The sequence below is a fragment of the Diplotaxodon limnothrissa genome, linkage group LG11 (genome assembly GCF_057381915.1).
Source record: "Diplotaxodon limnothrissa isolate DT_005_m linkage group LG11, D_limnothrissa_male_GT1.1, whole genome shotgun sequence".
In the NCBI taxonomy this organism is placed as follows: Eukaryota; Metazoa; Chordata; class Actinopteri; order Cichliformes; family Cichlidae; genus Diplotaxodon; species Diplotaxodon limnothrissa.
Window position 1 is genome coordinate 9,989,203 of NC_140606.1, and position 14,182 is coordinate 10,003,384.

General features: G+C 41.8%; 1 protein-coding gene across 2 annotated transcripts; it reads left to right on the forward strand.

Moving 5' to 3' along the window:
- The first annotated feature begins 2,277 nt into the window (after window positions 1-2,277).
- Window positions 2,278-7,698, forward strand: LOC146622347 (N-formyl peptide receptor 3-like). 2 transcript variants are annotated; one of them, XM_085365067.1, is made up of 3 exons: window positions 2,278-2,360; window positions 6,548-6,577; window positions 6,735-7,698. In XM_085365067.1, the coding sequence occupies exons 1-3, from the start codon at window positions 2,278-2,280 to the stop codon at window positions 7,696-7,698; spliced, it is 1,077 nt and encodes a 358-aa protein (XP_085221193.1). The 2 variants fall into 2 exon arrangements, with proteins under 2 accessions (XP_085221193.1, XP_085221192.1); XM_085365066.1 differs by lacking the exon at window positions 6,548-6,577 and having other exon boundaries at window positions 2,278-2,378; window positions 6,723-7,698.
- Window positions 7,699-14,182: the final 6,484 nt, after the last annotated feature.

The following is a 14,182-nucleotide window of genomic DNA, read 5'->3' on the forward strand; positions in this document are numbered from 1 at the left end:
CCAAGAAGTGTAAACTGTAACTGTCTCAGATCACAGCATTTCTGGGTATGTCCCTGGACTCCATCAGAGCTTCCGCATCTCTTCCTGCTGAACGGTGTCCGGTTCTCAGGGCATGCCTAGACCAGTTTGGTCTACCCTCTCGGTTAAGCTTGGGGCTGTACCTCCACCTCATGTGCCTCATGGCTGCCACTGTGCGCCGCTGGACCAGCTTATAGGTGTCCCACCATATCAACATGTTGGAACAGGCTGTCCTCCTGATCTGTCACTCTAGCCGTATCTGCCTCAATTTCAGGGAGTCCATGTTATCATCAGGACAGAGAGTCCCTTAGAGGCTACAGTGAATGCAAACCCCTGTCCAACTCCAGTTGTCTCACTGGTTTTTAGAAGGCATTCTGCAAGCTTATGCCTCTGCAGGGATCCCCCCCGACTCACATTTTGCCACATCATGGACATTGTGGAGGGGCATCTGCCATTTGTGCAGAAGCAACATGGTGACAGGGTTCAACCTTTACTAGGTTCTACCGCCTGTATGTGGTAGCCAGCCCCTCTTTTGGAGAACTCATGCTGGGTGCCCCTCAGCAGCAGCCTTCATCTCCACAGTCATCTCAGCATCTTGCAGGCCGACCATAAGCAGCCCGCTCTGTTGCGGTCCTCGCAAATTGTGGGACTCGTTCAGGCCAGTCTTGCATCTGGCCGACTGGTGAAGCATTCTGATTATTCCATCACCGCACAGCTGTTTTATAGGTAAGCTGTGGGGCATGGCCGGGCAGGCAGGATTATCTTAAAGAAGTATCCATGCACCATGACGAAGGGGTGTTATTCCCTGTACATATAGAAAATATAATGGAGTGGAGAGATATTTAAGTTTTAAGTTAAATTTACTTTAAAGAAAATTGAAGAAATTAGGTATTGTTAGGCTGTGTTATTGTCAATAAGCAATGCCACACGGTGTATATCTCATGGTCCCAAACTTCTTTCAAAACTTAACACTGACCAAGCACAAGAAGAACATTGATGACTGTAAGAGTTAACAAGAAATTTCAAGCAAGATGGCAAAACAGGATGCGGTAATTTTTTATAACACATTATAATTGTTATAACAAGTTGCATGGTACATTAATGACAACACAACAATCATTTTTCTGTCTCTGTCTCTTTAGAGCGGCTGAGAATTTCTCACAGTTTTTGAAAACTTTGAGTGGATATGCGTTGTTGAGGGTGATCACATATTCCCTTTTTCAAAAAGAGTGAAAAGATTTTCGCAAAGGAATAAAAACATAACAACATAAACATGTCAGTCTGCCCCAGGGCAGCTGTGGCTACAACTGTAGCTTGCCTCCACCAGTGTATGAATGTGTGTGTGAATGGGTGGATGACTGTAAAGCACTTTGGGGTCCCTAGGGGGGACCAGTAAAAGCGCTATACAAATACAGGCCATTTACCATTTACCATAAAAAATCAAAGGATGACAATATCCATATGAAATACATAAACCAATTTACATAAAGACTGATAAAGGATACTTTGTTGGATATTAGAATTTTGTCATAGAAAGTTAATGACAATCAGTTTTTGAAAAGGGCTAAAGGTACCTTTGAAAAAAAAACACAAAAACAATGGCAACAAAAAGAACTATGCAGAATAGTGATAAAAAGAGCTGTATCCAAACCAGGAATATATGCAAATATTTTCTTATTGTTTTGGCAGCATCTAACTGCAGACATCAGTGACACTCATCAAGGTTGTATATTGTGGTATATGAGTGCTTATAAAATATTTAAAATGTTTACAAAATAGGCTTTCTAAATTTTTGGTCATCAACTTGTTTTCATACTTGCATTTTAATGCTTGTGTCTATGTTGTGAAATTACACCGACATGCTGTACAGGAGGACAAACAAAGAGAAAGTGTACATGTTTTTATTTTCTTACTCAAAGATGACTTCAGTAATATCATACGTCACTGTTTTAACACTGTCCCCACATGTCCCACACATGTAAATCACTTCGTAGCACACTCCTGTATTGTTATTTTTCATCTCAAGAGTGAAAAATTCGGGTTTTCTGAATTTTGGTATTTTATGTCATTAATTTATGCTAAATTTTACTCTTCTTTGCTTCTTTCTTAGCTCCACAGTATGAAGGCCTAGACAACTTTCAGTGCCTAAATCTGTGCTCATATAGAAAATCTCTACTCTGCAAGCATTACAGTAGAAATATTAAAGATTTACATACATTTGTATTGTTTCTTTATATCATCTTCACTGGTCTCAAGACTATGATGGATATAACAATTAACTCTTTCAGTCAAATCAATATAACTGCTGAACCTGATCCAAATGGCTCTGTGTATGCTGAGTTGTTTCAGTCTCTCACCAACATCCGTATTGTTGTTTTCTCCCTGGGCTCTTGCCTTGCGTGCTCTGGAATCAAGTGGATATCTGAGTGACCACGATCAAGATGAAGAAAACAGTCAATACATTTCAGTACCTCAACCTTGCTGTAGCTGACTTCTTCTTTGCAAGATCTCTACCCCTGAGTGTGATACACCATAAATATGGTCTATATGAACACATTTGTCATGGTCTACATTCTAGTGATCAGTGTGGAAATGAATCACAGTTTAGTGCACTTTACAGTGATTTCACCAGAATGTGGAGTGGACAGGTTTTAGTTGAGATACATGGAACGCATTATGAGTTTGCATATTGAGAAGCAGCTTCAGATGCACAAAACCGGGTTGGCCATAGACTCTATTTCACATGGTCCAACTGGGAGAGTACTCCCAATTACTGAGTAGAGAACCAAACCTTCTGGCCTTTGGTGTAAGTTGGTGCAGGGGTTCTGTTGCGATCGGCATACCCACTGCAATCAAGGAGACAACTAGGAGAAATTAGCACATGGATGCAGTTTCCCGTTACTGAGAGAGGACTGCTCTTATATCAGAGTCTGAGGCATCCACTTCGATGATAAATTAGCAGTTAATATCAGGCTGGGACAGGACTGGAGTGGTGGCGAAACATTTCTTCAGGAGATCAAACACTGACTACGCTGAAGGATTCCACTGGAAAGAGACTAGTGATGTGCGATACCACTGATTTCCTTTCCAATCCGATACCAACTAAAATTCAGGGTGGTATCGACGATACTGATCCGATACCGATACTCTGTACAAAAACGTAATGTTTTATTGTATTTCATAATACAATATATAATTGTATTATGAAATTGTAATGAGAATATAGTAATATAGCTTCATAATGATCAGGACATCAGACTACTTGTTCTCATTGCTTAATAATGCAGAATTATCATACAGAAATAAAAAACCTGAAGTTGTGCACTATTTGAGCATGTTGCCTGCCTGCAGTACTAAAGGACTCCGCGAGAGACGTCTGTCTCGCCCTGGTAGCACCTGTCCCTGTCCTCCTCTTCAGTTTGTCTCAACATAAGCTCATATTCTGTGACATGATTTACTCTGAGGTGTTTGACGAGGTTAGTGCTGTTGCCACCACACCTCACTGTCTTGCCACATGTATCGCAAACCGCGTCTTGACTGTTTGTGGAGGTAAAATACGTCCACACATGACTCTGTTTACGCTCAGCCATTGTTGTGAGTGCGCACGCCAGGGGCTGCGACACATTTATACAGCCGTATTTCGCACATGACTATGAAAGGCGTAAGAGGAAGTAGTTCCTTCCAATTCGAATGATATAGTTTGTTTCCACTGCTTTCCTGTTAATGAAAAACTAAAAATTTACCCCAAAGTACTAAAATATCAATATTTTAATATGAGAATCGATTCTAGAACATAAATTACTGGTATCGGAAGAATCGATATTTCAAAATCAATCCGCACACCACTAAAAGAAACTTTTGGAGAGGTTAGATGTGTTAAGAGTAAGGCCATTTTGCTGAAATCGCCGATGAAACAGCGATACAAGCTAGCAAAACTCTGGAAACATTGGAGATGCATGTGGTTAGATGGACTGGCAAGTCTACTACTACCTCACTTTTGCAGGCTCTGGTTTGAGGTTGCCTTTCTCTACTCTGTAGCACAAGAAGGAAGCTGTGTCAATGTGAAATTCATATTTTTTTCTATTTACAAAAAGTTTATTCCCCAACAAACATTGTAGCACTTGCCTGACGTGGGTTTCATGTTCTTGGGCTGATTTCAAAAAGATAAGCATGTAGACGAAGACAAAGCGATTAATGAAGTCCTGGAGGACGTTATTCACGAGGGACTGAAACACAGAGGGGACATTCGAAAGACCAAAAGGTATCACCAGATACTCAAAATGGCAGAGGTGAGGCTGGCTGAGTTCGTCTTCCTGGTGGAGGTATTCATCCACTCATCCACTTCCTTTACTCTTACCAGATGGTAAGTATTCTGCATGTCCAGTTTACTGAAGATGGTTGCTCCCTGTAATAACTCAAAAGGAGATGTGAACAAATGCAATGTTTTCTACGCAGGGTCTGATGGTCTTGCCTTTCTTCTCAATGATAATAAACTGCCAGTGGAGGACAGCATTTGTGCACAACAGTAGCACTTTAGCACCAAGCGTCAATGATGTAAACACACACTTCCCCACCATGAGTCTTAACTTAAGGCTCAGTTGGTGCGGTAGCTTGTTAACCCAGCTAGCTGAATGACAGAGTCCAAGACTTATTGAAAACACAGCGGTCCCTCACCTTTGTGGTTCATAAAAGTATGTGGTATATTTTGTGATCTAGTGAGCAATCATTGGCAATAATAACTAATTGAATTACCTAATAGGTGGCCTAATAGGCTTGCCCCACTTCTCTCACATTGCTTCCGGTGCCTCCTCTACTGGGTACTGCTAATCTTTGAAGTAATGCACACACCTCTAGGCAAGGTAACAGCACCCTGACTGCCATTAGATAATGTATGAAATTGTTCACTGCCCATTGTCCACTTAGTCCTGCATTTCTCCTGGTGAGTGACGGTCCCTACATTTTAAATAAATATCTGTTCTTTCTAGTTTTCCATTTTCAAAGTAGGGTTATTATTTTTGCTTTAACAAAAAGCTAAGAGAGAGAAGCAAAAAGAGAAGAGAGTCATTGTTTCCCCACCTGCTGAACCCACTTTGACCCCCGACTGTACATATTTTCCTGTTCAGAGGCAAAGTCACCTCCTACAATATTTTTTTAAAATTCCCCTCTCGCCTATGCGGGCAGTCTGTCCTTCAAGCTCGGCACATTGTTTTCCCATTAAGGTCTGATGTGTTTTCAAAGTGTCCCTTTAATTCTTTGAACACTGTAAAAGTTAAGACAGAAATAAACTAAGAATCAAGAGAAAGAATAAATGAGATAAATGTAAGGGCAAAAATGGCAACTTTCAGAGTAAATACAAAAGCTGACCAAGCTTGCAAAACAGGATGCTGATAACAGAGCTATACTGGTGGCACACTATATTTTAGATTTTAGACATCTTTTGCTCTCTCTCTCTCTCTCTCCCTCTCGCTCTCTCTCAATTTCTTTCTTTGTGGGCAGTGACGTCTTACCTCACATATATTAACCTGGCATTTTTCTGCATTGCATTCATCAACAACCAACAAGGGAGCTTCCCTAAAGGTAAATGATCTTTGATATTTTCCTTTTGTAAGTTTGTAAAATCATCACATATTTGCTATGCAGGAATAGACTGACCCTGGTATTTACATAATACAATAAGATAATTTATTAAAATTAAGCAAACAAGCTAAGCTGTTGCATTTAAGAGAGAGCACTGCTTTGATGAGAATTCTTGAAGTAATTGTTTTCTGTCATATTATAACTTGTTTCTCACACAGTGATCGTGCGTATGTTTTTCTGTCTGTTTCTAATTGTTGTAAAAAACGCTTTGCTGTATTAAGGTGTATTCAAACCAAACACGAAGGTCATTACAGTTCTCCTCATTACATAAACATAAAAAGTCTTTAATTACAACTGACATGAAATTGCACTGGGCAACATGAACAGAGGGGAATCTGCCTTTGTGGCAAAATATTTCAACTTCTGAAAAAGGCTGCTGGTTCATGAAAATCATCATCTATGGATTTATTTTTACATATATGCACCACTCATTGAATAGATTAAAATAGCATAGTTTGAATGAGCTTAAATATTTTGCTTCACAATAAGTGCTGCTTTTTAAGATTACTTCATTTAAAATCATTTAAGAGATTTTATCAAACCTTTTGTCACCAAATTTTGTTCTTTTTTTCATCCTTGTGTCTAATTGTTACATAAATCAAAGGTCAGACAAAAACACCTCCTTATTTTCCTGCACCTTTTATTGATAATTTCAGTAACTTCATGAGTTACTGTGTTAACAACAAGCATGTCCCTGTTATACCCACTTTGTTGTAAAACTTATTCATCTTGAGATACAATATCTTATTTTAAAAATTGCTTTAATTGATTAGTTCATCTCTTAAATTCACTTTGAAATTTCTTCATTTCCTTCTTGGCTTATCATTTGTGAAATCTAGACCTTAATCTGCCTTAACAGCTTAACAGCTCTACTCAAGCAGAAATCTAAAAGATTAGGAAAATTAAAGATTACTTTACATACATTCATACAGACCCTGATGTCTCTTTTCTGTTCTTTTTGTTTTCTTGATATTACAGGTTTCTTGATAAACAATAATGGAGATGGCCAGTCTAATCAATACAACTGCTGCACCTGATCTAAACGATTCTTGGGTTGACTTGTTTTCGTCTCTTACCACCGTGGCTGTTGTTGTTTTCTCCCTGGTGTCTCTCCTCGGTGTGCTCGGGAATGGACTGGTTATCTGGGTGACCGGGTTCAGGATGAAGAAAACTGTTAACACAATTTGGTACCTCCACATTGCTGTGGCTGACTTCATCTTTGCAGTGTTTCTAGCCCTTAGAGCAACATCCCTGGCTTTGCAGTTTCACTGGCCCTTTGGCAATTTCATGTGCAAGCTGTGCGGCACTCTAATCATTCTAAACTTGTATGCCAGTGTCTACATTATGGTGGTGATCAGTGTGGACAGATGTGTGTCTGTGGTGTGGCCTGTCTGGGCTCAGAACCACCGAAATGTACGCAGTGCAACCTATGTTAGTCTGTGTGTTTGGATGTTGGCTTTGATTGTCAACATTCAACATTATTTTTACATGGACACAAAGAAAGAAACTGAAAACACAACTTACTGCTCCAACATCGGTTTTTTTGAAAAAGCAACACCAACTGTCATTCAGACCATTGTTATCACCCACTTCCTTCTCGGATTTGCAGTCCCCTTAACTGTCATTGTCTCTTGTTATGCTGTCATCATCCATCGTCTCAGGAGAAACCACAGCCTGGCCAGCCAATCAAGTCGCCCCTTTAAAGTTATCACTTCCATTATTGTTGCCTTTTTTCTGTGCTTGGCTCCCTATTACATCATTGATCTTATTCAGCTGGTGATATTTAAGGCACCAAATGCAACATTTCACTTTGCCTTTCTAATTGTGTCGAATGTCGCCTCGAATTTGATGGTTCTTCACTGCTGCCTGAATCCACTGCTGTATGTCTTCTTAAGACAAGATTTTAAGGCTGAAGTCCGAAAATCCATCCTGAATGTGCTGGAGAGTGCCTTGAAGAAAGAGAAAAAACACTCTGCCAGTGACATGAAGTCAGTGAACACCAGGCAGAGCAGAGAAAAGTCAGATTTGATTACTGAGGTATAAGGCTGTATATGAGATTAATAAACATGTTAACACCTTTGATTGAAAAATTTGGGGGACTTTTTACCAGCTGTAAATATAACGGCAGATTACATTTTTATAAGGTTTAATAAAATTATGTGCTTATGAAATGAATCTAAAAATGAATCTAATGGAAACAGCTAATTGTTTAAATGGTGCTGTGATGGTTTATTTCTTCACTGTATTGTTTTTCCTGACTACATTAACTTTGTGCCATTATTATTATTATTATTGTTGTTGTTGTTGTTGTTGTTGTTGTTGTTGTTGTGTGATTATAACAATGTTACTTCCCAGAAGAAGAACCAGTCAGCAAAATCAAAATCAGTATTACTTTTGTGTCCAGTTCACTTTGTAAAACACAAACAATACCAGGCAAATTTAGTTGACGGGACATGACAGCTCCCACAGATGCCATCTTAGATAAGCATGGATTGGGCAGTTAAAACATACTTTAAGGATAATTCATTCACACAGCCTGCCATTTATTTCCATGTGTTAATAAACAGTGTGTAATGTTGATGTCTTATTGTAAGATGACTTCTTCTTACCAATATCATGCAAAAATTTATATTAGATATTAGATATTTGACCTTCCTACAGTTCAGTGTATTCATTATTATAATATAAGATCATTATATCATTATCATGATATTATGATGCCAAACAGTCTCACAGATTCTTATTCTTCTGCTTTTGCTCTTTAAAAGTTTTTTTAACCCAATAAATAATGACAACTGTGATCATTCTTGTAATCACTGTTCCTGTGTTGTTTTACAAATAAACTGATATGTGTATCAGTAGTATTTACTGAAAAAATCATCAAACATTGGATAATAATAATCACTTTTAAAAATAAATAATGTAGGATTATCTAGGTGAATAAATATTATATTTATTTATCAGCCGAATTGTGAAAAAAACTTTACAATACTTAACTGTGTGAAATAAAGTATAAACAAGTGTGTGATGCTAAATATTAAGCAGTTGTGAGATACGTAACAATGAGGTATATTTGTATTAAAGATTATTAAATTCCAACACTTGGCCTTATGTGTGAGTATAACATGGTGAATGCTGAAATCCTTCCAAGGTGGGGAATTCCCAGACTGGGAGACCGGGTGCTGATCAGACCAGCTTGACAGCAGTTTAGGTCGAAGGTCGAGCCACTTGGGTTCATGCCAGCTATTGCAAGAAGATTCCACAAACACAGTAATAACCCAAAGGGTGAAAAGATTTCCACATTGACGCTGAAGAAGACAACAATGGTCAAATTTTTATTGAACCACTAGCAGCAGCAATTAGACAGAATTCAGTAATTAAGGGCATAAAATGCAAGAACGTGGAACATAAAATCAGCCTTTATGCGGATGATGTGTTACTCTTTCTCCAAAATTCACAAACCAATATCTCTGGGGTGATTGAATTGATAAACTCTTTTGCAAGAATATCAGATTACTCAATTAACTGGTCAAAATCTACAGTTCTACCGATTAATTGCTCCCTCCATAATTCCTCTTCTACACCACTGCAATCGGGAAATATAAAATATTTAGGTATTAATGTTTCTCCCAAGCTTGCAGATCTAACTAAATTAAACCATATCCCACTTTTAAAGAAGGTAGAAGATGATCTGGCTAGATGGAAATGTCTACCCATATCACTCATGGGAAGGGTTGCCGCTATAAAAATGATGGTCTTACCAAAAATAAATTATTTATTCTCAATGATCCCAACTAAACCGCCACAAGATTGGTTCAGATCGCTAGATTCATGTATGTCCAAATTCCTTTGGAAAAATAAACCCCCACGTATAAGCTTAAAAACACTACAAAAGACCAAGGATAAAGGAGGACTAGAACTGCCTAACTTTCAGCACTACTTCTTAGCCAACAGGCTTCAGTTTATCTCAGGATGGCTAAAACATACCCTCTTAGATGAACCTTGGTTAGATGTAGAACAAGCACTTTGCAATAATCTAGAGATCTCAGACCTACCATTTATCAGCTCAAACATCCAACGACATGAATGCTTTAAAAGCATCAACATCAGCTCTTCTCTGACAGCATGGTGGGAGTTTCTAAAATTGACAGCGTCTTCATTAATCCCATGCAAACGTACACCTATCTGGAACAACCCTGACATATTACAAAACAATAATATGATAAACTTTTCAGATTGGAGTGGTAAAGGAATCAAATATTTAGAACATATACTAGAAGGAACAGAATTTATCTCATTTGACGGACTAGTTACACAATATGGGATAAACAAGAAAAGATTTTTAGAATATCAACAAATTAAATCCATAGTAAAAAAGAAATTTAAACCGGGTCAAGTTGAACTACAAACACCACCAAGTGTGGTTCAATTTCTTACTCTTAAAACCCCCAAATTACTATCCAAAATATACAGAATGCTTTCTAAAACAGATGAATCAATATCACTTCCTATTGCAAAATGGGAAGCGGATTTATCAGTTAACTTAGACCTAAACTTCTGGTCTCAGATTTGCATAAAAACCTTTCATCTAATTAGAAATCCCAGTCTTCAATTAATTCAATACAAAATATTACATAGAGTGCACTATACAGGTCATCGGATGTTCAAGATGGGCTTTACGTCTACCAACAACTGCTCACACTGCCAAACCAATTCACCGGACAATTATATCCACGCTCTTTGGTTCTGTCCACCAGTTCAGAAGTTTTGGCGCGAGATATGTGAAGACTTATCGAAGTGTCTGAAATGTAACATTCCAACTTCCCCCTTAGTGTGTTTGTTGGGCAGCTTAGATAATGTCACTTCAGAAAAGAATATCGCCCATATGGTTTTCACTGCCCTATGCATAGCCAAGAAAACAGTCCTCATGAACTGGAAAAATAAAAATAATCTTAATTCTAACCAATATAGAAATTATCTATTAGATTACATTAGTCTTGATACAGCCTCTGCCACCACATCAGATCAATTGCTCTGGGCTCCTTTGATCAGCTCCATCACCTAGTGGGGGTGGGGGGTCATAGTTTGGTCCCGCCTTCACTGTTGTGATTGGTGTGGGGGTAGGGACAGGCTTAGGGCGTCGGGGGGTTCCCCGGAGGCATCTTCCTTGGGGGGCTCAACCCGGGGTAGCGGTCATGTCCGGTTAGGGGCTCTGTTGGCTCTCAGGTGACTGTTTCCTCGCGGCTGCGTGCAGCGGGGCTAGGGGTGGGTCTGTGCTGACGGACGTGGGTTACTGACCTGGTAGCCTGGCTGCCCCTGGGTGGGTCCGGGATGGGCGTGAGGTTCTGGGGGCGCTCCGTCTCTGGGCTGGGGCCCGGGCCGGGCCTCGGGGGCTTGGGTCCTGGTTGGTGTGTTGCCGGGGTTGTGGGCGGGTGGGTGCATGGGGGCCCAGCCCTGGAGCAGGGTGCCGCCGGTGCATCGAGCCACCTGGGGGGCTCTTCAACTGGTGGGGGAGATTGTCACATCTTGCAGGAGCTTTCCTCTCCTCGGGAGCTCTCCCTGCAGGAGGGGGAGATACAGGAGAGGTGGAGGAAGATCTCAGCCTGGGTGTTTATTGTCTTATGTAGTCTGGAAGATGAGTGGATGGTGGGGTGGGTGCAGTTTTCTCTGTGGTGGGGTTGGGTGGACTGTCCCGGGCTCTGTGGGGCCGGGAGGCGCTGCTGCGCTGGGCCCCGGTCTGGATGGGCCTGGGCCCCCTTTCCCTGGCAGGTCGCGGAGTATGGGGGTGCCTACTGGGGTCAGCGGGGGAGCTGGCCCCAGGGAGGGGTCACTTGCCCCTCCCTTCCTTCCCTCCCCATCTCCAGCTGCCTCCCTCTTCCCGCTCCACCACAACCACCCACACATGCAGGACCTTGGAGTAGGGGTATGTCACCAGGGTGCAGAGGAGGCTACCAACCCCCCCCCCTGTCCCCTTCTGGCTGCCTCTGCCTCAATTTTATCCCACAACTTAGACATTCACATTACTCACACTCTCATTACACATACATATAGGATCTTGGGGGTGGGCACGATACACGGAATCCAAAGTACCATCAGGGTGTACACCCCACCCCTGGCGTCGTTGCCCACCTCTCAAGGTTACATACACGTAGACATTGAGGGCTAGCAGGAGGGACCATGCGCTTACCTGCTGCTCTCTGGCAGGTAGCTCCATGCACTCCTGGGTTTTAAATGCACCTTTGAACTACAAACTACATGTCCATCACGCCACTCTTGTGTTAATCTATGCACGGTCTGAAGCATGTGTGTGGGAATGTATGTGAATGTTTTACTGTTATATCTTATTAGTATTTTAAGTATTCTATCTATTTTATTTATTGAATTTTATTGTTTTATTTATATTTTGATATTGCTAGGGATGATGCAATGATCGGGGACCATTCTTAATTTCGTTGTTCTCATGACAATGACAATAAAGTTTCTGATCTGATGACACATGCATCAACACTACAATGAGCGGGTGGAGGGAGGTTTGGAGTCTTCTCTCACCCCCATTCTCTGCGACCTGCTGGAGCGGGGGGGCTAGGAGGAGGAGTTGGCCGTCCGACTGCGGTCTGGAGTGTGGGGCCTCCCTGCTGCTGCGGAGTCGGGGCGGTCTGCCTCCCCCCACCGCAGGGAAAAGGGTAACACCACCTGGGTCTGGGTGCAGTTCCCCCTCCAGGGGCAAGGGTACCTAGACCCGGTTTGTAGAGTACGCTTGGGGAGTGTGATCGTGTGTACAGCGTCTCTTTATGTCTGTCTCCACGTTGGTTGAGTGTGGAGTAAGTGCATATGAGAGCATGAGGGTGGGAATGGATGTTTGTATATGTGTGTGCCTGTATTTCTGTGTCTATATGTCAGGTTGGGTGTCAGGCGCCACCTCTCTGGGGACATCTTAGGCCCTCCAAGGTTTGGAGGCCTATCTCCCCCTACCACCACTTCCCTGCCAGTGGCGGACTCCCTCAGACATCGGTGCGTTGGCGGTTCTTTGTGTCCGGGGATGGGCGTCCAGGTACACACCGGCTCACTCCTTGGCGGCCGCTTATCGGGGCCTGGAGCCTGGGGCTCGCTCGGGCCACTTCGGAGGTGGGGTGCCCTCGGCCTCTCGGTCTGGGGCTCGGTCACTCAGGCACGGCTGGCTGCCGGCGGAGCTCACGGGCGCGTCACTGCAACTCCCCCTGGCTTCTGCTCCGCGGCTGCTGAGTGAGCCCTCATCTGGGACTCTCCTCAGCTCTTTCTGGGACAGTGGCGCGGCTGCCCCTCTGTTGGTCTTCCTTGGTCTCTTGTGTTCTGGGGGCCTCTGGATGTCTGGAGTTTTGATCTCCTCCATACCTGCTTCATGCCCTGGAGGACGGGGCTGTGGCCCCCCCACACCCTCTAGCAGATCATTACATGAAGGAACCTTTTAAAAAAACAAGCGCGTCCATGCTCACAGGTGTACACACGGGTGATCACACCCACAAACTACACCCTTTTTGGCTCCTACCTCAAAGCACACTGTGTTCTGTTGATCTTATGTGCTGCACAATAATGTTTAATATTTAGTATTTACTGTCATATTCCCATATATCATTGTGATGTTGTTTATTCTATTACTCTTGTTCTCTTCTGCTTGTTTTCTTTTTTCTTTCTCAGCAGGTGATCCAGGTGATCGATATATGCATTTTTTTTTCTTTCTTTCTTTTTTTTTTTCTCTGCTCATTCTGTTGGTTTTTGTTTTTTGCCCTTCTCCCCCGTCCCTCTTCTCAGCTGTTTCTCTTTCCCTCTTTCTTTCTCCCCTTCTTTCCCCCAGTCCAGTCTGTCCCGTATTCAGTAAGTGAAAATAAAATGAACAATAAAAGGTGAATCAAATGGACCATTACGGCAAGGCTGGGATGGTCAATTTGGTAAAGTAAATCCGTTGGGCATCTTTCTTTGCCTTTAGACAACAATTCTGATGGCAAAAGAGCCAAACGGGACAGGCAAACAAAAAAAAACAAAAACAAATCATCAAACATTGGATAATAATAATCACTTTTAAAAATAAATAATGTAGGATTATCTAGGTGAATAAATATTATATTTATTTATCAGCCGAATTGTGAAAAAAACTTTACAATACTTAACCGTGTGAAATAAAGTATAAACAAGTGTGTGATGCTAAATATTAAGCAGTTGTGAGATACGTAACAATGAGGTATATTTGTATTAAAGATTATTAAATTCCAACACTTGGCCTTATGTGTGAGTATAACATGGTGAATGCTGAAATCCTCCCAAGGTGGGGAATTCCCAGACTGGGAGACCGGGTGCTGATCAGACCAGCTTGACAGCAGTTTAGGTCGAAGGTCGAGCCACTTGGGTTCATGCCAGCTATTGCAAGAAGATTCCACAAACACAGTAATAACCCAAAGGGTGAAAAAATTTCCACATTGACGCTGAAGAAGACAACAATGGTGTACGACGTGCTCTGCCCTTTCAACCTATGGCTCCACTGGAACAAAAGAGT